At 43.4% G+C, this 27473-nt stretch overlaps 2 protein-coding genes across 2 annotated transcripts in view; one reads left to right on the top strand and one right to left on the bottom strand.

Annotated features, from left to right (window-relative positions):
- LOC140739661 (uncharacterized) overlaps window positions 1-27473 on the top strand; it is a 329689-nt gene that overhangs the window by 1092 nt on the left and 301124 nt on the right. The window lies entirely within an intron of this gene.
- Window positions 26641-27473, bottom strand: part of LOC140740138 (uncharacterized) — a 60862-nt gene continuing 60029 nt past the window's right edge. The window contains exon 4 of the mRNA XM_073069074.1: window positions 26641-27017. Within this exon, the coding sequence (XP_072925175.1) occupies window positions 26830-27017 (188 nt within the window). The 3' untranslated portion in view covers window positions 26641-26829. The remainder of the gene's footprint in view (window positions 27018-27473) is intronic.

Genomic DNA, 27473 nt, shown 5'->3' with positions numbered 1-27473 from the left:
AGAAAATTGGAAGTATACAGCAGACTGTGAATGACCACGAAATTCGTATTAAGCTACACGAAGAATCTCTGCCGGTGTTGCAGAAGGATATCGAATGTTTCAAGAGAATTTCTAAGGAACAACTTTAAAAATACGACGTGTTACTGAAGAAACTTACAGATTTGGAGACCAGGAACCGAAGATGCAATATCAGAATTCTTGGACTTCCTGAAAAACTGGAGGGTAATCAACCTATCGATTTTTGTGCTCAAATGCTGAAAGATTTATTCCCTGATATATTATCGGAACTACCAAAATTTGAGTGCGTTCACCGAGTTACCCCGCCTAATTGGGATACTGCCAAACCTCGCTCTATTATCATTCGCTTTTATGACTATCAGATTAAAGAACAGATCCTTCGTGAATCAAGGAAGAAACGTATATTACAATTTCGTGATCAACAGTTTCGGATCGTTCAAGATTATCCACCGGAAGTTCTAAGAGCTAGACAGGCTTTTAAAGAGGTCATGTCTGATCTTTTTAAGCTTGGCTGTCACCTTTCTCTCAGAGATCCGTGTAAACTCAAGGTTACTACTTCTGATAATAAGGTCTCTTGGTTTACGAAGCCTGAAGAAGCTAAGACACTTTTACAAAGTCTCCATCCTTAAATTCAACTTTGAGTTGTTTTATGTTAAATGTTTTAATTTCAGGTGTTCAATCAAGTAATTCCCATTTTGTTGATAACAAGGTTTCTTGGTTTTATGAAGTTTTAATCATTTGTTTGATTAAGTAACTGGCGCCTTGTTATCTTTCAAACTAGGCAAAACTTGCAGGCAGACTGCATCCATTTTCTCTTTTGCTGTTTTTCGCAGCTCTTTTTAAACAATACGTTATATTCTCTCAGTGTTCTGTAGGAAGCTATCTAAACCGTTCCCTTTTTAATTATCTTCTATTTGTTTCTTTACTCTTTTTTTTGCACCCGCGAGTACATGTTGTTTTACTTATTGATTTTCCATCGAGACTAATACTTATATTTTCCCATGGTTTTTTTTAATCGTAATTAGCAAACTTATTTACTTTGATATTTTTTTTGTATATATACATTTACAATAGTTTATTCATCGCAGCTATACATATATATTTTCTGGAGCCACCGGAGTTTTGGGTTGGGAACGTTAGAATTAGTCTTCAGCCTCCCTTGGCTGATTTCTCTCTTTGGGGGGAGGGAGGTGGGAAATGGGTTCTTCTATAAAGCTGATTGGATGTTTTCACTGTTTTATTTATTCACTATCTACATGTCTGTGATTACCTTTTATACATTATTAAAGGATACTTGATGGATTCTTTTATTAATATACACAGTTTTAATGTGAAAGGTCTAAATAACCCTGTTAAACGAAATAAGATTTTCTCTTATATCCAGAAACTTAAAACTCATATAATCTTTCTCCAAGAAACCTATATTCGTAAAGATGATATTTCATGTTCTTTCAAAGGATGGAAGGGTATACATTTTCACTCACCCTCTCAATCTAGATCGAGAGGCGTCTCTATCCTGTTTGATCAGAATGTATCCTTTATTCAACATAATGTAATTTCTGATACAAATGGGCACTTTGTTATTGTTTCGGGTAGTCTTGGGAATAAACTAATCGTATTTGCGAATGTATACGCTCCAAGTACAGATGACTCCTTGTTCTTTGAACATCATTTCTCTTTTCTGCCTGATTTGAATCGGTATTCCTTAGTGATGGGTGGAGATTTTAATTTTTGGCTTGACCCTATATTAGACTGCTCTTCAAGTAAAACCCCTGTCACAATAAATCAGTCTTACTTTTTAAATCTTTTCTATCTCAATGTGGTATTCTTGACGTGTGGCATTTTTTACACCCCCAAGAAAAGGAATATTCATATTTCTCTCAGGTTCATCATATGTACTCTTGGATTGATTATTTTTTTATAGATAGAAACTTGCTTCCACTGGTACGATCCTGTGATTATAAGGAGATTGCTTTGTCTGATCATGCACCTGTGCTTCTGGCTTTAAGATTACCTGTTTATTCTGTACCAAATAGAAGTTGGCGTTTTAACTTATCATTGTTAACTGATAAAAATTTTCTAAAGTTTTTGGAAAACCATATTACTTTTTTCTTTTTAAAGAAAATTTTAAAGGAGATACTGTGGCGACCCACTTCCTAGCGCACTCGAACCGGCTCACAAATAGCCAGTGCGCAGGCACAAAGGCCAGGTCCACAACAAAGGGAAAAAGCCTGCGGGGGTTTGTGAGTATGTGTCCCTTAGAGCATCCGCGCCCGGGGAGGGCGGGATGAGGGAGGCTTTAAAGCAAGGCTGTGAAGTTCGAATAAAATCATCTTTAATTGCAGTTTACCGACTCCGTGTCGTTATTTTAGCGCTGCGTGTAGCACACCGCTACAATTGGTGACCCCGGCGGTCCAAACGATTTTTGGACCGGAGATGACCGCTGCCACATCTGTTCATGCGGTTTCGTTGAAACTGCCAAGCTTCTGGACGCTTCGACCTCACCTATGGTTCCAGCAAGCAGAAGCCCAATTCCACGTTCGGCAGATAACCTCAGAGGACACACGTTACTACTACGTGGTGAGCTCCCTCGACCAGGACACAGCGGCCCAGGTTGCGGAGTTCGTACAGTCTCCCCCGGCGGACGGCAAGTACATGGAATTCAAAGCCCTGCTCATAAGGACTTTCGGACTCTCACGGCGTGAGCGGGCTGCCCGTTTACTGCACCTGGATGGCTTGGGAGACAGACCTCCATCGGCTTTAATGAATGAGATGTTGGCTTTGGCCGGCGGACACACACCCTGCCTCACGTTTGAGCAGGCATTCCTGGAGCAGCTGCCCGAGGACATACGCCTGCTGCTGTCCGACGCGGATTTCAGCGACCCCCGGAAGGTGGCGGCCCGGGCGGACTTGCTGTGGAACGCCAAGGAGGTGAGTGGAGCGTCCATCGCACAGATCAACGGGCCACGCTCCCAGCAGCAAACCAGTCCAGGCCCGGCCGCAGAGCCCGCTAGCCCCAGAGGCCGGGGTGGGGAGCCCAACGAACACTGGTGTTTCTACCACCAGCGGTGGGGCGCAGAAGCCCGCTGTTGTCGCCCGCCCTGCCAGTTCCTGGGAAACGCCAGGGCCAGCCGCCGCTGATGGCTACGGTGGCTGGCCGTCGGGATAGCCTCCTGTATGTGTGGGACAAGAGGTCGGGACGCCGTTTTTTGGTCGACACCGGTGCCGAGATCAGCGTCTTACCTCCGACGAGTTACGACACCCGCAACAGGGCACCGGGTCCCCCCCTGAGGGCCGTGAAAGGCAGCACGGTAAGGACCTACGGCACCCGTACGGTGCAGCTAGTTAGGCTCCAGCTGGTTCACGTGGGATTTCACACTGGCCGCCGTAGCCCAACCGCTTCTGGGTGCGGATTTTTTGCGGGCTCACAGCCTACTGGTCGACCTGCCGAGGCAGAGGCTGGTCCACGCCAAGACCTTTCAAACGTTCTCCCTGGGAGAAGCCCAGTTGCCAGCCCCACACCTCGGCTCCATCATGCTGTTCGACAACGACTTCACCAGGGTCCTGGCGGATTTCCCATCGGTTCTGGCACCGCAGTTCACGGCAGCCATGCCCCGACACGGCGTACAGCACCACATCCCGACCCAGGGACCACCCCTCCACGCCCGTGCTCGAAGGCTTCCCCAGGACAAGCTCCGACTGGTAAAGGAGGAGTTCAAGAGGATGGAGGAATTGGGGATCATCCGGCGGTCCGACAGCCCATGGGCCTCCCCCCTGCACATGGTGCCCAAAGCGACAGGGAGCTGGAGACCGTGCGGCGACTACCGCAGGCTGAACGAGGCTACCGCACCAGACCGCTACCCTGTGCCGCACATTCAGGACTTTGCAGCAAACCTGCATGGTGCATGGATCTTCTCCAAGGTAGACCTCGTCCGAGGATACCATCAAATCCCGATGCATCCGGACGACGTCCCCAAAACGGCTCTCATCACCCCGTTCGGCCTTTTCGAGTTCCTCCGCATGCCGTTCGGCCTGAAGAATGCCGCACAGACGTTTCAGCGGTTAATGGACGTGGTGGGACGCGACCTGGACTTCGCATTCATCTATTTGGACGACATCCTCATAGCCAGCAGCAGTCGTCAGGAGCATTTGTCCCACCTCCGTCAACTCTACGCCCGACTGAGTGAATACGGTCTAACAATCAACCCGGTCAAATGCCAGTTCGGGCTCGACACCATTGACTTCCTGGGCCACAGGATTACCACAGACGGGGCAACCCCTCTGCCCGCTAAGGTAGATGCGGTCCGCCATTTCCCCCGACCCACCACGATCAAAGGCCTTCAGGAATTCGTAGGTATGGTCAATTTCTACCACCGCTTCCTCCCTTCATCTGCCCGAATCATGCGCCCCCTGTTCGCCCTGCTGTCGGGTCCGGGCAAGGACATTACCTGGGACGAGGAGTCCGCCGCCGCTTTCATTCAAACGAAGGAAGCCTTGGCGAACGCCGCGATGCTAGTGCACCCCAGAATGGACGTCCCTACCGCCCTCACAGTGGACGCATCTAACACGGCAGTCGGTGGGGTGCTGGAACAACTCATCGAGGGCCGCTGGCAACCCCTGGCGTTTTTCAGCGAACACCTGCGGCCACCCGAGCTCAAATACAGTGCTTTCGACCGGGAACTGTTGGCGCTATACCTGGCAATCTGGCATTTCAGGTACTTCTTAGAAGGTAGGCCCTTCACCGTGTTCATGGACCACAAGCCGCTTACCTTTACGTTCACGAAGGTGTCCGATCCCTGGTCGTCCCGCCAGCAGCGCCGTCTGTCCTACATCTCTGAATACACGACGGACGTCCGGCACGTCTCGGGTAAGGACAATGTCGTGGCGGATGCGCTCTCTCGCCCTAACATTCACGCCCTTTCCCAAGGGGTAGACTTTGAGGCGCTGGCAGAGGCGCAGCAGGCAGACGAGGAGATCCCAAGTTACAGGACCGCAGTCTCCGGCTTGCAGCTCCAGGACCTCCCCGTAGGCCCAGGTGAGAGGACCCGACTCTGTGACGTCGCCACCGGCCAGCCCCGTCCCGTCATCCCGGCAAACTGGCGGCGCCGTGTTTTCGACTCCATTCATAACTTAGCGCACCCCTCCATCAGGACAACTGTCCGGCTGGTAGCCAACCAGTTCGTTTGGCACGGACTCCGCAAGCAGGTCAGTGAATGGGCCAGAATGTGCATGCACTGCCAGACGGCCAAGGTGCAGCGGCACACCAAAGCTCTGCCGCAGCAGTTCCACTCCACCCACCGGCGTTTCGACCACATTCACGTGGATATCGTGGGCCCCCTGCCAGTGTCGCTCGCAGCGCGGCACCTCCTGACTATCATGGACCGGTTCAGAAGATGGCCAGAGGCGATCCCGCTCACGGACACCACCTCCGAATCTTGCGCCCGGGCACTGATCGCCACCTGGGTGTCCCGCTTTGGTGTACCGGCCCACATCACCTCCGACAGAGGCGCCCAGTTCACCTCCAGCCTGTGGTTAGCTATGGCCAGCCTTCTGGGGACACAGCTGCACCACAACTGCTTACCACCCACAGTCGAATGGACTAGTGGAGCATTTCCACCGTTACCTAAAGTCGGCTCTCATGGCCCGCCTGCGAGGAGCTAACTGGGTGGATGAGCTTTCCTGGGTCCTACTCGGCATCCGCACGGCGCCCAAAGACGATCTGCATGTCTCGTCGGCCGAGTTGGTGTACGGCGCACCCCTGGTCGTCCCCGGGGAGTTCATACCAGCCCCAAGGGGGCAAGAGGAAGAACCCGCAGCAGTCCTGGGCAGACTACGCGAGAGGCTCGATGACCTGGCCCCCATACTCACTTCGCAGCATGGGCAGAACCCGACCTGCGTACCCAAAGACCTGCAGAACTGTAAGTTTGTGTTTGTACGACGGGGCAGGCATCGGCCTCTGCTGCAACGGCCCTACGAGGGGCCTTTCACGGTGCTCAGGAACAACGGGTCCACGTTCGTGCTGGACGTTGGGGGGAGAGAGGAGGTTTTCACGGTGGACCGACTCAAACCGGCCCATGTGGACCTGGCACAACCGGTCGAGTTTCCGGCACCGCGGCGCAGAGGCCGACCTCCCAAACAGGGTCCGGCCCTGACTGTGGACATTGGGGGGTGTATCGCCGGTTCTGGGGAGGGGGGTTATGTGGCAACCCACTTCCTAGCGCACTCAAACCGGCTCACAAATAGCCAGCGCACAGGCACAAAGGCCAGGTCCGCAACAAAGGAAAAAAGCCTGCGGGGGTTTGTGAGTACATGTCCCTTAGAGCATCCGCGCCCAGGGAGGGCGGGATGAGGGAGGCTTTAAAGCAAGGCTGTGAAGTTCGAATAAAATCATCTTTAATTGCAGTTTACCGACTCCGTGTCGTTATTTTAGCGCTGCGTGTAGCACACTGCTACAATACTGCTGGTAATATAGTCTGGGATACTTTTAAAGCATATATTCGTGGAGAAATTATCTCTTACTCTACCTATATAAAGAAAAAAGCTGACAAAGAAAGGTCTGATCTAGCAACGATATTAAAAGATCTTGATCGAAAGTATGCCCTATCTCTAGATCCAAGTATATATAATAAGCGTATTGAAATCCAATCCAAGTATAATCTTCTGCTGACTTACCCAATTAAATGACAGTTGTTGAGAGATAAAACTCAATTTTACATTCACGGGGATAGAACTGGTAGTTTATTAGCCAATCGCTTAAAATCTTTTACAGCTAATCGTCAAATCACAGAAATTTTTAAAGATAATGGAACTAAGACATCTGACCATTCTGAAATTAACAACGTATTTAAAGACTTTTACCTTAAGTTGTATCAGTCTGACTCTTCTTCAGATGATACCTATATGAATGCTTTTTTCAGTAATATCAATATTTCTACATTGTCTGCTGATAGTCTAACACAGTTAGATCAGCCTATTTCCAATGAAGAAGTGGCTGAGGCTATGCGTGCTTTACATTCTGGTAAGACCCCAGGACCTGATGGCTTTCCTGGGGAGTTTTATAAAACTTTCACTACGTTACTTACACCTTATTTATCCTCTGTTTTATCAGAGTCCTTTAAATCAGGTAAACTCCCTCAATCTTTTTATGAAGCTTTTATTTCTCTTATTCTTAAAAAAAATAAAAATCCAGCTGAATGTTCTTCATACAGACCGATTTCTTTATTAAATGTTGATGCAAAAATTTTAGCCAAAATCTTAGCTCGAAGACTTGAAAATATTCTACCATCTATTATATCACATGACCAGACAGGATTTATTAAAAATCGTTACTCACATTTTAATATACGTCGGTTATTGAATGTGATATATTCACCATCCAAAAAAATTTCAGAGTGTATTTTATCCTTAGATGCAGAAAAAGCCTTTGATAGGATTGAGTGGAATTATCTTTTTCAGACCTTAGAAAAGTTTAATTTTGGGCCTAATTTGATTTGTTGGGTTAAATTAATCTACTTGTCTCCTACCGCTCAGGTTATTACTAACTCCCAAATTTCTAAGCTCTTTAAATTACAGCGGGGAACTAGACAAGGATGTCTTCTTAGTCCTTTACTTTTTGCTTTAGCTATAGAACCCTTAGCAATAGCACTTCGAGAAACTAAGGACATTTCTGGTATACTAAGGGAAGGTATGTCTCATAAAATTTCATTATACGCTGATGATATTTTACTTTTTATCTCTAACACTGAAACTTCTTTACCTTTGGTTCTTTCTTTAATCTCCCAGTTTAGTTCTTTTTCAGGATATAAGCTGAACCTACATAAAAGTGAGCTATTTCCTTTAAATGACCTAATGTTATCAAATGCCAAATTTCCGTTCAAAGTTGTTACAAGTCAATTTACATATTTAGGTGTAACAATTACTAAAAACTTCAAGAATTTATTCAAAGAAAACTTAAACCCCTTATTGAATTATGTGAAAAAGACGCTTTCTAAATGGTCCCCTCTTTCTTTATCCCTAATTGGCCGAATTAATTCGATTAAAATGAAGATTCTTCCTAAATTTTTATATCTTTTTCAGGCCTTACCTATTTTTATTCCTAAGATGTACTTTGATTTTTTAGATTCAATTTTAACCTCTTATATTTGGAATAATAAACAAGCTCGTTTAAGTAAAGTTTACTTACAAAGAAATAAGGAGATGGGTGGACTAGCCCTACCCAATTTTAGGTTTTACTATTGAGCTGCCAATATAAGGAATATTACTTTCTGGTCCTACTATATTTATCATAAAGATTGCCCATCATGGGTCTCCTTAGAAGTTAATTCTGTAAAAAATTCCTCTATTGTCTCTCTTCTTGGATCATACTCTTCTTTTTCAGCAAATAAAACAACAGATAACATAATTGTTAAGCAAACTTTAAGGATCTGGTCTCAATTTAGAAAATTTTTTGGTTTAGCGAGTTTTTCATTATCATCTCCCATTCTCTTTAATTATTTTTTTTAATCCCTTCCATGACTGATAAAGCCTTTAAAGATTGGGATGAATTAGGTATTAAGTGTTTTTGGGACCTGTTTATCTCAGGATCTCTTGCTTCATTTGACCAATTGTCAAATAAATTTGCACTCCCAAAATCACATTTTTACAGATACCTTCAAATTAGAGATTTTCTACATTTCCAATTAGCTACTTTTCCTATAGGTCCTGATAAAAATTTACTGGATGATCTTTTAAATTTAAAACCTTTTGTTAATGGTTCTATTACCGGTATCTATAATTTGTTGATTGATTCTAGACAAGACTTTTTAGATAAAATAAAAAAAGCTTGGGAGGATGACCTAAATTGTCAGATTTCTGATGATAGATGGAATAAAATTCTTAAACGGGTTAATAAATCATCTTTCTGTGCTCGTCATTCTCTTGTACAATTTAAAGTGGTTCATAGACCTTACATTTCTAAACAGAAGCTCTCCAGTCTCACGTCTTAATAAGCTGGTAAGGAAGGCGGGCTCTGTCGTGGGCAAAGTACTGGAGAGTTTAACATCGGTAGCTGAGCGAAGGGCGCTGAGTAGGCTACGGTCAATTATGGAAAACTCTGAACATCCTCTACATAGCACCATCCAGAGACAGAGAAGCAGTTTCAGCGACAGGTTACTATCGATGCAATGCTCCTCAGACAGGATGAAGAGGTCAATACTCCCCAATGCCATTAGGCTTTACAATTCAACCGCCAGGACTTAAGAACTTTTTAAAAGCTATTATTAATGCTTTTTGAGATAGTGATTTAGATGCATATCATATTTTTTACTGAGTTAAGTATTGTATGTAATTAGTTTTGCTACAACAAGTGTATGGGACATTGGAAAAAAAGTTGAATTTCCCCATGGGGATGAATAAAGTATCTATCTATCTATCAGTTTTTACCCGAATGTTTCTCCACTTTGTAATAAATGCAACTCTGCTAATGCCTCTTTAATTCATATGTTTTCGTTTTGCCCTACAATTGAAAAGTTTTGGCAGTAAGTATTTCATACCTTCTCTCAACTTTTTAGGGTCCAATTTGACCCAAATCCCCTTACTGCCTTGTTTGGTATTATTGCAAATGAAGATATAACTTTAAATACTCCTAACCTACAGGTTTTAGTTTTTACCTCTCTCTTAGCAAGAAGAGCAATCTTGCTTAAATGGAAGGAGTCTACCCCTCCTACACATCTTCAATGGCTACGTGATATTATGTCGTATTTAAATTTAGAAAAGATCCGCTGTTCAGTCTTAAATTCGAAACAATCTTTTTATGATATTTGGGACCTTTCCTAAATTACTTCTCCAATTTATAAAGTTCAATAGTGCACAGACTTTTATGTATATTTTTATCTTCTCTTCTTAAGAGAATATGTTTTTTTTCCTAATTATCCATTGTCATCCATCAGCTTTTTTCTTTGGTAGTTGGTAGGGGGGTTGACTTTTTTAATATATAAAAAAATTTCTTTTATGATGTATGACCTATCTTTAAATTTTTGATTACAGAGTGGTATACCTTTATGTGTTATGCTATAACATTTTGATCAATTTTATTACAATATGTGAATGTACACAATATATGTTGAGATGTATCTATGTGTTGCACTCTGTAAATCTTTTTTTTCTTCTGAATAAAAATATTGTAAAAAGAAAGGAAGTATATGGTCATGAATTTTGATAGAATAAATAAAAACATAGACTATTTTCTAAACATGGAGAAAATTCTAAACTCTGAGGTGCAAAGAGACATTGTAGTAGATTCTCCAAAATGTTAATTTGCAGGTTGAGTTGGTGGTAAGGCAAATGTAATGTTAGCATTCATTTCAAGAGGACTGGAATATAAAAGCAGGGATGTAATGTTGAGGCTTTATAAAGCCCTGATGAAGCCTCACTTGGAGTATTGTGAGCATTTTTGGGCCCCTTATTTAAGGAAAGATGTGCAGAGGAGGTTCACAAGTATGATTCTTGGAATGAAAGGCTCATCTACAAGGAGCAATTGATAGCTCTGGGCCTGTTGGAATTTTGACGCATGAGGGGAATCTCATTGAAATCTATCAAATGTTGAAAGACCTATACAGAGTGGATGTGGAGAGAATACTTCCTATGGTGGGAGGAGTCTAGGACCAGAGGACATGGCCTTGAAATAGAGTGATGTTGCTGTAAAATAGAGATGAGGAGACATTTCTTCAGCTAGAGGGTGGTGAATCTGTCGAATTCATTGCCACATGTAGCTGTAGAGGCCAGGTAATTAGGTGTATTTGAGGAAGAGGCTGACGTGTTCTTGATTAGTCAGGGTGTGAAAGATTACAAGTTAAGGACAGTAGAAGGGGGTTGAAAGGGAAATGGATCAGCCATGATGAAATGGCCAAGCAGACTCGCTGGAAAAAAGTGGCCTAATTCTTCTCCTATGCCTTGTGTCTTAGACCCATGTACGGGCCTATATAAATCTAACCCTTCACTCCTACACATCCCATAACCCCCTGTTTTTCTTACATCAATGTGCTTATCTACATGCTTTCAATTCTCCCTAATGTATCAGCCTCTACTATCACCCTGCAGCAGCAAGGAGGCGTCTGAGCAGTTGCACAACATCTCATTAGGACAGGTGAGCAGCCAGAGGTCATTCTGCATGGTGGCATTAATTACATACTGCAGAAAGAAAAGAGATGAGGTCCTGCGGAGTTAATATAGGGAGATAGGAAAAAGACCAGAAAGCAGTGCTCGAGGTAATCATCTCTGGATTCTCCCTGTGCCACATGTTAGTGAAGGCAAGAAAAAATGGTTAGAGCAGATGAATGTGGGACTGAACAGTTGGGCAGGGGCAGGGATTCATTTTTTTGGACCATTGGGATCTCTTTTGGGGCAGATGTGATATGTAAAGAGGGTTAGCTTGCACCTGAATTGGAGCGGGATCCAACACCTCAGCAGAGAGTTTTGCTAGTGCTACTGGGAAATTTTAAACAAGTCTGGCCGAGTTTGGGGTTTAGCTCAGAAAACAGGCAAGTAGGATAAGTGTGAGGTGTTTCATCCTGGGAACGCCAAAGAGTGTAGGACATACACTGTGAATAGCTGTGCTCTGCAGAATTAGAGTGCCTATAGAAAACATTCACCACCACCCCCCCCCCAGAAGTTTTCATGTTTTATTGTTTTACAACATTCAATCACAGTGGATTTAATCTGGCATTTCTGACACTGATCAGCAGAAAAATACTCTTTTGTATCAAAGTGAAAACAGATCTCTACAAAGTGATTTAAATTAATTACAAATATAAAACACAAAATAATTGAGATACATAAATATTCACTGCCTTCATCAGTATTCAGTAGATGCACCTTTGGCAGCAATTACAGCCCTGAGTCTGTGTGGATAGGTCCCTATCAGCTTTGCACATCTGGAAACTGCAATTTTTCCCCATTCTTCTTTACAAAAACTGCTCAAGCTCTGTCAGATTGCATGGGGATTGTGAGTGAACAGCCCTTTTCATATTCAACAATAAATTCTCAATTGGATTAACATCTGGACTTTGACTTGTCCACTCTGAGACATTAACTTTGTTGTTTTTAAGCTATTCCTGTGCAGCTTTGGCTTTATGATTGGGGTTGTTGTTTTGCTGGAAAGCAAACCTTCGCCCAAGTCGCAATTCTCTTGCAGACTGCATCAGGTTTTCCCCCAGGATTTCCCTGTATTTTGCTCGATTCATTTTACCTTCTACCTTCACAAGCCTTCCAGGACCTGCTGCTGTGAAGCATCCCCGTACATAGCATGATGCAGTCACCACTCTGTTTCATGGTAGGGATAGTGTGCTTTTGATGATGTGTGGTGTTTGGCTTATGCCAAATATAGTATTTAGTCAGATGGCCACAAAGCTCAATTTTGGTTTCATCGGACCATTCTTCCAGCTGACTTCAGAGATTCCCATGTGCCTTCTGGCAAACTCCAGCCGAGATTTCAACAGTGGCTTTTTCTTTGCCACTCTCCCATAAAGCTGTGACTGGATAAACACCCGGGCAACAGTTGTTGTATGCTCAGTCTCTCCCATATCAGCCACTGAATCTTGTAACTCTTCCAGAATTGTCATAGGTCTCTTGGTGTCCTCCCTCACTAGTCTACTTCTTGCACAGTCACTCAGTTTTTGAGGACAGCCTACTCTAGGCAGATTTACACCTGTGCCATATTTTTCCAGTTCTTGACGATTGACTTAACTGTACTCCAAGGGATATTCAGTGACTTGGAGATTTTCTTGTTTCCATCTCCTGACTTGTGCTTTTCAATAACTGATTTGTGGAGTTGCTTGGAGTGTTTTTTTGTCTTCATGGTGTAGTTTTTGCCAGGATACTGACTCACTTTCCAGATACAGGTGTATTTTTACCACAATCAATTGGAATGCCTCGACTGCACACAGTAGAAGCATAGAAACATAGAAAATCCTTCAGCCCACAATACAAGCCCTTCGGCCCATAAAGCTGTGCCGAACATGTCCTTACCTTAGAAATTACCCTGGGTTACCCATAGCCCTTTATTTTTCTGAGCTCCATGTGCCTGTCCAAGAGTCTCTCAAAAGACCTTATCGTATCAACTTGCACCACTGTCGCCAGCAGCCCATTCCACGCACTCGCCACTCTCTGTGTAAAAAGACTTACCCCTAACATCTCCTTTGTACCTACTTCCAAGCAGCTTAAAACTGTGCCCTCTCATGCGAACCATTTCAGCCCTGGGAAAAAGCCTCTGATTATCCACAAGATCAATGACTCTCATCATCTTATACACCTCTATCAGGTCATCTCTTATCCTCCATCGCTCCAAGAAGAAAAGGCCAAGTTTACTCAACCTATTCTCATAAGGCATGCTCCCCAATCCAGGCAACATCCTTCTAAATCTCCTCTGCACCTTTTCTATGGTTTCCAAATCTTTCCTATAGTGAGGCGACCAGAACTGAGCACAGTACTCCAAGTAGGGTCTGAGCAGTGTCCTATATGCCTGCATTTGACCTACCAAAATGAACCACTTCACACTTACCTGGGTTGAACTCCATTTGCCATTTCTCAGCCCAGTTTTGCATCCTATTAATGTCCCGCTGTAACCTCTGACAGCACTCCACACTATCTACAACACCTCCAACCTTTGTGTCATCAGCAAACTTACGAACCCATCCCTTCACTACTTTATCCAGGTCGTTTATAAAAATCACGAAGAGAAGGGGTCCCAGAACAGATCCCTGAGGCACACCACTGGTAACCAACCTCCATGCAGAATATGATCCATCTACAACCACTCTTTGCCTTCTGTGGGCAAGCCAGTTCTGGATCCACAAAGCAATGACCTCTTGGATCCCATGCCTCCTTACTTTCTCAATAAGCCTTGACTAGATTTACAACAGCCTTTGTTGTTGTACCCTACCATCCTTTGCCTGCCTCTCTCATTGGAACATACCTATGCAGAACTCCAAGCAAATATCTCCTGAACATATGCCATATTTCTTCAGTACATTTCCCTGAGAACATCAGTTCCCAATGTATGCTTCCAAGTTCCTGCCTGATAGCTTCATATTTCCACTTACTCCAATTAAACACTTTCCTAACTTGCCTGTTCCTTTCCTTCTCCAATGCTATGGTAAAGGAGATAGAATTGTGATCACTGTCTCCAAAATGCTCTCCCATTGAGAGATCTGACACCTCACCAGGTTCATTTCCCAATACCAGATCAAGTACAGCCTCTCCTCTTGTAGACTTATCTACATATTGTGTCAAAAAACCTTCCTGAATACACCTAACAAATTCTCCCCCATCTAAACCCTTCGCTCTAGGGAGATACCAATCCATATTTGGGAAAATAAAATCTCCCGCCACAACAACCCTGTTATTATTCCACATTTCCAAGATCTGTCTCCCTATCTGCTCCTCAATGTCCCTGTTACTATTGGGTGTTCTTTAAGAAACACCCAGTAGAGTTATTGAGCATTTCCTGTTCCTAACTTTCACCCATAAAGGATCTGTAGACAACCCTTCCATGTCTTTGTCATTCTTTGCAGCCGTGACACTATCTCTGATCAACAATGAACTCCATTTAATACATTTTGTGACATCTAAAACCAATTGGCTGCACCAGTGATGACTTTATGTGTCATATTAAAGGGGGGGGGGGAAGGTGAATACTTATGCAATCAATTAATTTGTGTTTTATATTTGTAATTAATTCAGATCACTTTGTAGAGATCTGTTTTCACATTGACACGAAAGATTTTTTTCAGTTAAATGAAAACTTCCAAGGGGGTGAATACTTTTTATAGGCCCTGTATTTAGCACAGAAGTAGAGGTACATGGTTCCATAAAAGTGGCACCATCGATAAACAGGGTGTCATCAGTCAGTGGAGTGAGTGTAGAAGTTGGAATGTTACATTGCAGTTCTACAAAACAATAGTGAGGTCACATTTGAAATATTTTATTTAATTTAGCCACTATGCTATAAGAAAGATGCCTTAAAGCTGCAAAGAGTGCAGAGGAAATTTAAGAAGATATTCCTGCCATTTAAGCTAATATGGTAGCGATGGTAGCCAGTATGATAGTGCTGAGGATGAGCCAGCAAGCTTACAAGTAGATGATGGGTATAACATGAATGTAAGGAAGGATAAGCCAATTATTGGGTAGAAATGCAGACAGAGAAAAGAGTTGATTTGTACCACAGGACAAAATTCAAAGGGGCAAAGAATTCAGGACTGAAGATGCTGTATTTAAATGCAGTTGAAATAAGGTGGATGAACTCATGGCACAATTGGAGATTGGTTGCTATGACTGTGTGGGCATCACTGAGTCGTGGCTGAGGGAAGGCATTGGTTTGGAGCTTAACATCAGAGGATATACTTTGTATTGAAAGGACAGGCAGGAAGACATAGGCAGTCATGTGGCTCTGGTGCTAAGAGATGGAATTACATCTTGAAAAAAAGATGACAAGGTCAGAGAATGTTGAATCTTTGTGGTTTCAGTTAAAAATTGCAAGGGTAAAAAAACGTTATGAGAATCATATATAGGCCTCCAAATAGTAGCTAAGATGTGAGATTAAGATTGCAAAGAAACCCTTAGGAGGCAGTTATCATAATATTATTGAATTCATACTGCAGTTTGAGAGGGAGAAGCATAACTCACATGTATCAGTATCACAATAGAATAAAGGGAATTACAGAGGCATGAGAAAGGACCTTGCTCAGGGGTTGGAGGAGGATACTGGTGGGGATGACGGCAGAGCAGAGGTGGCTGAAGTTTCTGGGAATAGTTCACAAGGCGCAGGATAGATATGTCCCACAGAGGAAGAAGTTCTCAAATGGCAGGGGTAAGCAACCGTGGCTGACAAGGGTAGATAAGGACTTCATAAAAGCCAAGCAAAGGACTTATGACAGCAAAAGTGAGTGAGAAATTGGATCACTGGGAAGTTTTTAAAAATCCAACAAAAGGCAACTAAAAAAGCTATAAGGGAAAAGATGGTCCCAGGGGGCTGGAAGATTGCAAATGTCATTCCACTCTTTAAGCTGGGGAAGGCAAAAGAAAGGAAATTATAGGCCAATTAGTCTAACCTCAGTGGTTGGAAAAGTGTTGGAGTCTATTAGTAAGGATGAGGTTTTGAGGTACTTCGAGACTAATGATAAAATTAGTCAAAGGCTGCATGGTTTCTGTGAAGGGAAATCTTATCTGCCAAATCTGTTATAGAGTTCTTTGAGGAAGTAACAAGCAGGGTGGACAAAGGAAAGGTAGTGGATGTCATTTATTTGGATTTTCAGAAGGTGTTTGATAAGGCTGCTTAACAAGATGAAATCCTGTGGCATTACAGGAAAGATACCCGCATGGAGAGTGGAAGTGCTGACAGGCAGGAGGCAGTCAGTGGGAATAAAGGGAGCCTTTTCTGATTGGCTGACAGTGATGAATGGTATTTCTCAGCAGTCAGTATTGGGCCCATTACTTTTCACATTGTTTGTTAATGATTTAGATAATGGAATTGATGGCTTTGTGGCAAGGTTTCTGGATGTTACAAAGATAAGTGGAGGGGTAGGTAGTGTTGAGGAAAAAATGTGATTGCAGCAGGACTTAGACAAATTAGAAGAATGAGCAAAAAAGTGGCAGATGCAATACAGTGTTGGGAAATGTATGATAATGCATTTTGATAACAGGAACAATAGTGCGGACTTTTATGTCATTCCAAGGCATTCTACAAGTATGTGAAGAGCAAAAGGATAAGGCGTGTAAGAGTAGAAACTATCAAGTGTGACAGTGGGAAAGTGTGTATGCAACCGGAGGAAATAGCAGAGGTACTTAATGAATACTTTACTTCAGTATTCACTATGGAGAAGGATCTTGTTGATTGAAGTGATGACCTGTAGCAGACTGAAAAACTTGAGCATGTAGATATTAACAAAGAGGATGTGCTGGAGCATTTGGAAAGGATCAAGTTGGATAGGTTGCCGGGACTGGATGAGATGTACCCCAGGCTACTGTGGGAGGTGAGGAAGGAGATTGCTGAGCCTCTGGCGATGATCTTTGCATTATCAATGGTGACGGGAGAGGTTCCAGAGGATTGGAAGGTTGCAGATGTTGTTCCTTTATTCAAGAAAGAGAGTAGAGATAGCCCAGGAAATTACAGACCAGTGAGTCTTACTTCAGTTGTTGGTAAGTTGATGGAGGAGATCCTAAGAGGCAGGATTTATGAACATTTGGAGAGGTATTATATGATTAGGAATAGTCAGCATGGCTTTGTCAAGGGCAGGTCCTGCCTTACGAGCTTGATTGAATTTTTTGAGGATGCGACTAAACACATTGATGAAGGAAGAGCGGTAGATGTAGTGTATATGGATTTCAGTGAGGCATTTGATAAGATACCCCATGCAAAGTTTATTGAGAAAGTAAGGAGGCATAGGATCTAAGGGGACATTGCTTTGTGGATCCAGAAGGCAAAGAGTGGTTGTAGATGGGTCATATTCTGCATGGAGGTTGGTGACCAGTTGTGTGCCTCAGGGATCTGTTCTGGGACCCTTATTCTTTGTGATTTTAATAAATGACCTGAATGAGGAAGTGGAGCGATGGGTTAGTAAGTTTGCTGATGAAACAAAGGTTGGAGGTGTTGTGGATAGTGTGGACGGCTGTCAGAGGTTACAGCAGGACATTGATAGGATGCAAAACTGGGCTGAGAAGTGGCAGATGGAGTTCAACGCAGATAAGTGTGAAGTGGTTCATTTTGGTAGGTCAAATATCATGGCAGAATATGGTATTAATGGTAAGACTCTTGGCATTGTGGAGGATCAGAGGGATCTTAGGGTCCGAGTCCATAGGATACTCAAAGTAGCTGTGCAAATTGATTCTGTGGTTAAGAAGGCATATGGTGTATTGGCCTTCATCAATCGTGGAATTGAACTTAGGAGTCGGGAGGAAATGTTGCAGCTATGTAAGACGCTGGTCAGACCCCACTTGGAGTACTGTGCTCAGTTCTGGTCGCCTCACTACAGGAAGGATGTGGAAGCCATAGAAAGTATGTAGAGGAGATTTACAAGGATGTTGCCTGGCTTGGGGAGCATGCCTTATGAGAATAGGTTGAGTGAACTTGACCTTTTCTCCTTGGAGCGACAGAGGATGAGAGGTGACCTGATAGAGGTGTATAAGATGATGAGCGGCATTGATTGGACTGAGAGGACTGTCAGAGGCTTTTTGCCAGGGTTGAAATGGTGCTGGGAAGTAGGTACAGAGGAGATATCGGGGTAAATTTTTTACTTAGAGTGTGGTGAGTGTGTGGAACGGGCTGCTGGCAACGGTGGTGGAGTCGGATACGATAGGGCCTTTTAAGAGACTTTTGAATAGATACATGGAGCTTAGAAAACTAGTGGGCTATGGGTAAGCCTGGTATTTTCTTAGGTAGGGACATGTTTGGCACAACCTTGTGGGCCGAAGGGCCTGTATTGTGCTGTAGGTTTTCTATGTTTCTATTTTTATCTACACAGGGAGACTGTTTAAACATCAGAGGTGCAGAAGGATTAAGGAGTCCTTATGCAAGACTCCCAGAAGGTTAATTCACAGGTTGAGTCTGTGGTAAAGAAGGCAAGTGCAATGTTGGCATTTATTTGGGATGAGTTGTCATTGGATAGAGTCCACAGGAGGTTCATGAGGATGATTCTGGGAATCATGGGGTTAACATGTAAGGAGCTTTTGGCAGCTTTGGGCCTGTACTCACTGGAATTTAGAAGAATGTGGAGAGGGGAGATCTCATTGAACCCTACCAAATGTTGAAAGGACTAGATAGGGTGGACGTGGAAAGGATGTTTTCTATTGTGGGCGTATCCAGAACTAAAGGTTACAACCTCAAAATTTAGGTGCGTATAGAATAGAGGTAAGGAGGAAGTTATTTTAGTCAGATAGTTGTAAATCTGTGGAATGTTCTGCCACAGACTGCGGTGGAGGCCAAGTCCATGTTTATATTTAAGGCAGAAGTTGATAGTTTCCTGGTTGGTCAGGACGTCAAAGGATACGGTGAGAAGGTAGGTGTATGGGTTTGAGTGGGATCTGGAATCAGCCATGATGGAATGGCAGAGCAGCCTCAATGTCTAAATGGCCTAATTCTGCTCCTACGTCTTCTGGTCTTCTGGACAGAAGGACTGAATTATGGCGATAAGTAGAGATATAAATTGTGAACATTGCAGTGTGGAAGAATGAGGGATGATATCACAGAGGTGTAGAACATCATTTGTGGTACAGATAGAATCAATGAATACAGCCTTTTTCCCAGGATTAGGGAATCAGGAACAAAGGGACATGGGTTTAGGGTGAGAGGAGAGACATTTAATAGGGACTTTGCAGGGAAAAAATTCACCAGAGCTGTCAGAGGAAGAGTTGAGGCAGGCACAGTATACAGTATAGAAACAGGAACAATCACCAGTTTGTAGTTTACACAAAGTCAGCTGATATCCTAAGGCATCTGTCACCTGCACAAACTGACATGCGTGAAATAAATTATAAATAATAAATACAGGATAAATTTAAAGGAGGCAGTTACTGAAAGGCACAAACTAAAATATAAACAAGAAGAATGGGATGGCTATTTAATATTTAGGTTTCATTGCGGTTAGTATATCCCTATCTGGCCTATCCAAAGATTTCTAACAATTGTCACTATCTAACTACTGGCAACAAAAGAAATGAAATGGACGATTTTGAAATTCAGCTACTGATTGCTAAGTATGATGTTGAGACCATCTCTGAAACTTGGCTAAAGGATGGCTGCCATTGGGAGCTGAATGTCCAAAGATATATGGTGTGTCGGAAAGATAGGTAAGTAGGCTGCCTGGTCGATAAGTAGGCTGTCGGGAGGTGGCCGGGTCGAGGGAAGTGCCTGGTGTGAAAAGTGCTAGTCTTTGGCTCAAGAGTCTTCGTCGAGGAGGCTGAGGGAGGAGACTAAGTCAGGCACAATTGGAGAGGGTGAAGACATGACTGCTAAGCTGATTCAGTGTGCTACGTGCATGATGTGGGAGGTCAGGGACACTGATGGTGCCCCCGGCTCCTAATGTGGAAAGTGTATCCAGATTCAGCTTCTGAAGGAGCATGTTGCAGCACTGAAGAAAGAACTAGATGACCTCAGGTTCATCTGCAAAAACGAGAGTTTTCTGGACAGGACCTACAGTGAGGTCATTACACTGAGGATACTGGAAGAAAGAAGAGGGCAACGATGAAGAAAGAAAGGATGCTTGAAGTACAGGAGACCCCAGGGGATGTACCTCTCTTAAACAGGTTCACCCTCTTGGAAGCTGTCAGGACAGAAGATATTGCCAGTCTGAGAGGCAGACAGGTCTGCGAGTCGAAAATTGGTGCAGAAGCAGAGCCGAGGAGTCAGACATCAGGAAGAGCCGTGGTAGTAGGGGACTCCATAGTAAGAGGCACGGAAACGGGTTTCTGCGGCAACAGGCGAGATTTAAGGATGGTGTGCTGCCTCCCTGGTGCTAGGATCCAGGACATCATGGACCGATTGCAGGGAATCCTCCAGGGTGAAGTTGAACAGCCGGAAGTAGTAGTGCATGTCGGCACAAATGATATCGGGAAGAAGAGGAAGGATTTTCTGCAGCGGGACTTCAGAGAACTCGGAAGAAGGCTGAAAAGCAGGACTTCCAGGGTGGTTTGCTTCCAGTTCTTTGTGCTGGAGAGGGCAGGAACAGGGAGATAATGGATCAGAATGTGTGGCTGAGGAACTGGTGCAGGAAGCAAGGATTTACATTCTTGGACCACTGGGGTATGTTTTGGGGTAAGGATAAATTGTACAAAAGGGGCGGGTTGCACCTTATAGGCGGGGGACCAGCATTCTGGCAGGCAGGTTTGCCACTGCAACACGGATGTGTTTGAACTAAGTAGTGGGGGGAGGGGATGAACTGGAAATATAAAGATGGAGTTAAAGGGAAAGTGAAAATAAGAAAAGTTAAAAAGGACAACAGAATCAATGGAGCAGAAAGCTCAAGAAGAGATCATACCAAGTGAAATAGGAATTGATATGAAAGGTGGGGGGAAGTAACAAATTAAAAGTATTATATATGAATGCACGAAGTATAAGGAATAAAGTAGATGAGCTTGAGGCTCAGTTGGAAATTGGCAAGTATGATGTTGTGGGAATAACAGAGACGTGGCTTCAAGCGGACAGGGCCTGGGAAATGAATATTCAAGATATACATCTTATCGAAAGAACAGACTGATGGGCAGAAGGGGTGGGGTGGCTCTGTTGGTGAGGAATGATATTCAGTCCCTTGCAAGGGTGGACATAGAATCAGGGGATGTAGAGTCAGTGTGGATAGAACTAAGAAATTCTAAGGGTGGAAAGACCCTGATGGGAGTTATCTACAGGCCCCCAAACAGTAGTCTGGATGTAGGGTGTAAGTTGAATGAGAGTTAAAATTGGCATGTCGCAAAGGTAATGATACAGTTGTCATGGGGGATTTCAACATGCAGGTAGACTGGGAGAATCAGAATGGTACTGGACCCCAAGATAGGGAGTTTGTGGAGTGCCTCCGAGATGGATTCTTATAACAGTTTGTACTGGAGCCTACCAGGGAGAAGGCAATTCTAGATTTAGTGTTGTGCAATGAACCAGATTTGATCAGGGACCTCGAAGTAAAGGAGCCATTAGGAGGTAGTGACCATAATATGATATGTTTTAACCTACAATTTGCGAAGGAGAAGGGAAAAGCGGATGTGTCAGTATTACAGTTGAACAAAGGGAACTATGGAGCTATGAGGGAGGAGCTGGCCAAAGTTCAATGGAACAATACCCTAGCAGGGAAGACAGTGGAACAACAATGGCAGGTATTTCTGGGAATAATGCAGAAGGTGCAGGATTGGTTCATTCCAAAGAGGAAGAAAGATCCTAAGGGGAGTAAGGGTTGGCTGTGGCTGACGAGGGGAGTAAAGGACAGTATAAAAATAAAAGAGAGGAAGTATAACATAGCAAAGATGAACGGGAAGCCGGAGGACTGGGAGGCTTTTAAAGAGCAACAGAAGATAACAAAAAAAGGCAATATGCGGAGAAAAAAATGAAGTACAAAGGTAAACTAGCGAAGAATATAAAGGAGGATAGTAAAAGCTTCTTTAGGTATGTGAAAAGAAAAAAAAATAGTTAAGACCAAAATTGGGCCATTGAAAACAGAAACAGGTGAATTTATTATGGGGAACAAGGAAATGGCAGATGAGTTGAACAGGTACTTTGGATCTGTCTTCACTAGGGAAGATACAAACAATCTCCCAGATGTAATAGCGGCCAAAGAAACTAGGGTAATGGATGAACTGAACAAAATTTATATTAGGCAAGAAACGGTGTTGGATAGACTATTGGGTCTGAAGGCTGATAAGTCCCTGGGACCTGATGGTCTGCATCCCAGGGTACTTAAGGAGGTGGCTCTAGAAATCGTGGATGCATTGGTAATCATTTTCCAATGTTCTATAGATTCAGGATCAGTTCCTGCGGATTGGAGGGTGGCTAATGTTGTCCCACTTTTCAAGAAAGGAGGGAGAGAGAAAACAGGGAATTATAGACCGGTTAGCCTGACATCAGTGGTGGGAAAGATGTGAGAGTCAATTATAAAAGAGGAAATTACGACACATTTGGATAGCAGTAGAAGTATCAGTCCAAGTCAGCATGGATTTACTAAGGGAAAATCATGCTTGACTAATCTTCTGGAGTTTTTAGAGGATGTAACTATTAAAATGGACAAGGGAGAGCCAGTGGATGTAGTGTACCTGGACTTTCAGAAAGCCTTTGATAAAGTCCCACATAGGAGATTAGTGGGCAAAATTAGGGCACATGTTATTGGGGGCAGAGTACTGACATGGATTGAAAATTGGCTGATTGACAGGAAACGAAGAGTAGTGATTAACAGGTCCCTTTCGGAATGGCAGGCTGTGACCAGTGGGGTACCGCAAGGTTTGGTGCTGGGACCGCAGCTGTTTTCAATATACGTTAATGACTTAGATGAAGAGATTAAAAGTAACATTAGCAAATTTGCTGATGACACAAAGCTGGGTGGCAGTGTGAAATGTCAGGAAGATGTTATGAGAATGCAGGGTGACTTGGACAGATTGGGTGAGTGGGCAAATGTATGGCAGATGCAGTTTAATGTGGATAAATGTGAGGTTATCCACTTTGGTGGCAAGAACAGGAAGGCAGATTACTATCTAAATGGAGTCAAGTTAGGAAAAGGGGAAGTACAACGAGATCTAGATATTCTTGTACATCAGTCAATGAAAGCAAGCATGTAGGTACAGCAGGCAGTGAAGAAAGATAATGGCATGCTGGCCTTTATAACAAGAGGAATTTAGTATAGGAGTAAAGAGGTCCTTCTGCAGCTGTACAGGGCCCTGGTGAGACTCCACCTGGAGTATTGTGTGCAGTTTTGGTCTCCAAATTTGAGGAAGGACATTCATGCTATTGAGGGAGTGCATTGTAGGTTCACGAGCTTAATTCCCGGGATGGTGGGACTGTCATATGTTGAAAGATTGGAGCGACTGGGCTTGTATGCACTGGAATTTAGAAGGATGAGAGGGGATCTGATTGAAACATATAAGATTATTAAGGGATTGGACACGGAGGCAGGAAGCATGTTCCCGCTGATGGGTGAGTCCAGAACTAGAGGCCACAGTTTAAGAATAAAGGGTAAGCCATTTAGAACAGTGATGCGGAAAAACTTTTTCTACCAGAGAGTGGTGGATATGTGGAATGCTCTGACCCAGAAGGCAGTAGAGGCCAAGTCTCTGGATGCTTTCAAGAGAGAGTTAGATAGAGCTCTTATAGATAGTGGGGTCAAGGGATATGGGGAGAGGGCAGGAACGGGGTACTGATTGTGTATGATCAGCCATGATCACAGTGAATGGCGGTGCTGGCTAGAAGGGCCGAATGGCCTACTCCTGCACCTACTGTCTAGTATAGGCAGAGTGGGTGGTGTGTGGTGTGGCTCTGTGTATAAGAAATAATATTCACTCATTGGAAAGGGATGACATAGGATTCAAAAGCGTAGTGTCTCTATGGGTTGAGTTAAGAAATGGCAAGTGTAAAAGGTCCCTATTGGCAGTTGTATACAGGCCTCCAAACAGCAGCTGGGATGTGGATTACAAATCACAACAGGAGTATCTGAAGGGCAATATTCTGGTAACCATTGGGGATTTTAACATGAAAGTTGATTGGGAAAACAAGGCCAGTACTGGACCTCGAGAGAGAATTTTCAGAATGTCTAAGGGATGGCTTTTTAGAACAGCTTATTGTTGAGCCCGCTAGGGGATCGGCTGTGCTGGACTGGGTGTTGTGCAATGATCTGGAGGTGATAAGAGAGCTTAAGGTTAAGGAACCCTTAAGGAACAGTGATCACAATATGATTGAGTTCACTTTAAAATTTGAGAAGGAGAAACTAAATTCAAGTGTGTTGGTATTTCAGTGGAATAAAGGAAATTACAATGGCATGAGAGGGGAACTGGCCAAGGTTGACTGGAAGGGACGTTAGCATGAAGGACAGCAAAGCAGCAATGGCTGGAGTTTCTGTGAAAAATGAGGGAAGTGCAAGATAGATATATTCCAAATAAGAGGAAATTTTCAAATGGAAGAAGGACACTACCATGGCTGACAAGTGAAGTCAGAGCCAAAGTAAGAGTAAATGAGAGACAATACAAGGAATCCAAAACTAGTGGGAAGATAAAGGATTGGGATGCTTTTAAAAATTGGCAGAAGGAAACTAAGAAGGTCGTTAGGTAGGAAAAGATGAATTATGAAAGAAGCTGGCAACTAATATCAAAGAAAATACTAAAAGCCTTTTTAAGCATATAAATGGTAAAAGATTTGAGGGCAGATATAGGATCAATAGAAAATGATGTTGGAGATATTGTAATGAGAGACACAGAGATGGCAAAGGAACTGAAGACATCTGCAGGGTCAGGGAAGTGATGTATATGCCGTGAAAATTACAACTGAGAAGGTGATCAGGAAGTTTAATGGTCTGAGGGTGGATAAATCTCCTGGACCTCATGGAATGCCCCCTCAGGTTCTGAAGGAAGTAGCTGGAGACATTGCAGAGGCATGAACAATGATCTTTCAAGGATTGATAGATTCTGACATTGTACTGGTTGACTGGAAAATTGCGAATGTTACTCCGCTATTTAAGACGGGTGGGAGGCAGCAGAAAGGGAATTATAGACCTGTTAGCCTGACATCAATGGTTGGGAAGTTGTTGGAATCGATTGTTAGGTATGAGATTATGGAGTACCTGGAAGCATGTGACAAGATAGGCCAAAGTCAGCATGGTTTCCTGAAAGAAAATCTTGCCTGACAAAACCACTGCAATTTTTCGAGGAAATTACAAGCAGGGTAGACAAAGGAGTTGCAGTAGATGTGCTGTAGTTGGATTTTGAGAAGGCCTTTGACAAGGTGCCACACATGAGGCTGCTTAGCAAGATAAGAGCACATGGAATTACAGGGGAGTTACTAGCATGGGTGGAACATTGTCTGATCGGCAGAAAACAGAGAGTGGGAATAAGGGGATCCTACTCTGGCTGGCTGCTGGTTACCAGTAGAGTTCTATAGGGGTCAGTGTTGGGACCACTGCTTGTATGTCAATGATTTGGACTATGAGATTAATGGAATTGTGGCTAAATTTGCCGATGATACAAAGATAGGTGGAGGAGCAGGTAGTGTTGAGGAAACAGAGAGCCTGCAGAAAGACTTGGATGGTTTAGGGGAATGGGCAAAGAAGTGGCAAATGAAATACAATGTTGGAAAGTATATGGTCATGCACTTTGGTGGAAGTAATAAATGGGCATTCTATTTAGCTGGGGAGAAAATTCAAAATGCCGGGATACAAAGGGACTTGGGAGTCCTTGTGCAGGATACCCCGAAAGGTTAAATTCCAGTTTGAGTCGGTGGTGAAGAAGAAGAATGCAATGTTGGCATTCATTTCCAGAGGTATAGAATATAAGAGCAAGGGTGTGATTTTGAGGCTCTATAAGGCACTCATGAGACCATACGGTGTATTGTGTGCAGTTTTCGGCTCCTTATTTTAGAAAGGATATATATACTACATTGGAGAATGATTCCAGCAATGAAAGGGTTACTGTATGAGGAATGTCTGGCAGCTCTTGGGCTGCTGTATTCCCTGGAGTTCAGGAGAACAAGGGGGGGGGGGGGATATCATAGAAACATTCCAAATGTTAAAAGGCCTGAACAGATTAGATATGGCAAAGTTATTTTCCATGGTAGGGGAGTCTAGGACAAGAGGGCACAACTTCAGGATTGAAGGACGTCCATTTAAAATTAAGGTCCGGAGAAATTACTTTAGTCAGAGGGTGGTAAATCTGTGGAATTTTTGCCACCAGTGGTTGTGGAGGCCAAGTCTTTGTGTTCATTTAAGGCAGAGACAGACAGATTCTTGATTAACAGGCAACAAAGGGTAAAGGGAGATGGCAGGGGAGTGGGGATGACTGGAAGAATTGGATCAGCCCATGATTGAATGGCGAAGCAGACTCGATGAGCCGAATGGCCTACTTCTGCTCTTATATCTTATGGTCCTCTGGACTCTGGCATGGGCTGAATTATGATTTATTTCACTCCATGTTTGAGATTGAATAAGACTGAGTTCATTCAAACCCTTAAACATTGCTCAAACAATAACTCACACTTCATTTCATTACTCCCAGTCAGTCCCATGTCCCACCTCAAAAGTTGTGTAAATTGTTTAGTTAACAATTTTGATTCAACAAATGCTCTGACAATAAGTGCAGTTATTTATGAACAAGAGCAAATTCAATTGTTTACTAGAAGAAAGGTGAATGCTTTGAATGTGCAATCTTAACACAAAAGACTTTACCTTGGCTCTGAGTTTTTTCTTCTTCAGAGGTTGGAACAAATCCAGTGTTATTGCTGCAGCTAAACTTTCCGGGGTTGTTGACGCATGTTACATTTGGACCACAAATGTCTGGGTTATCGTCACACTCATTGATATCTGGAATAGAAAAGCAATTTTAAAATAGGATACAAAATCTTCATGTACTGGTGACATACTTTATTCACTCCTGGACCTGAATTCCCATGACATTTGTTGCCATGTAATGCACAATATTTACAGCAGTGACACTCAGAGACTTAAAAAACATCAGAGCTCTAAGCAACAGATGTAGTTTCTCTCTGCCACATTTTAGAACTTAACACGGACTCATCATAGGCTCTTTAGTTTTTCACCAAGCAAACTGCCTTTCCAGTTTCTTCTCAGTGGTGCTGATTCCAATATGATAATGCACCTAGAAATGGTGAAGAGAATTCACTTTAAGGAGAGATTAGTAAATGAAATGTTACTTGAAGGGCTCCTTACAGTGAAATGTGTCATTGACAAACTTACCTCCTTTTGGCTTTTTGCAGAGTGGGTGCTGGAAAGTTGGATCATAACTTAAAGCAATTTATC

Source organism: Hemitrygon akajei, chromosome 16 (assembly GCF_048418815.1).
Source record: "Hemitrygon akajei chromosome 16, sHemAka1.3, whole genome shotgun sequence".
In the NCBI taxonomy this organism is placed as follows: Eukaryota; Metazoa; Chordata; class Chondrichthyes; order Myliobatiformes; family Dasyatidae; genus Hemitrygon; species Hemitrygon akajei.
Note: the sequence above shows the minus strand (reverse complement) of the source record. Positions and strands in the feature narration are given on the sequence as shown.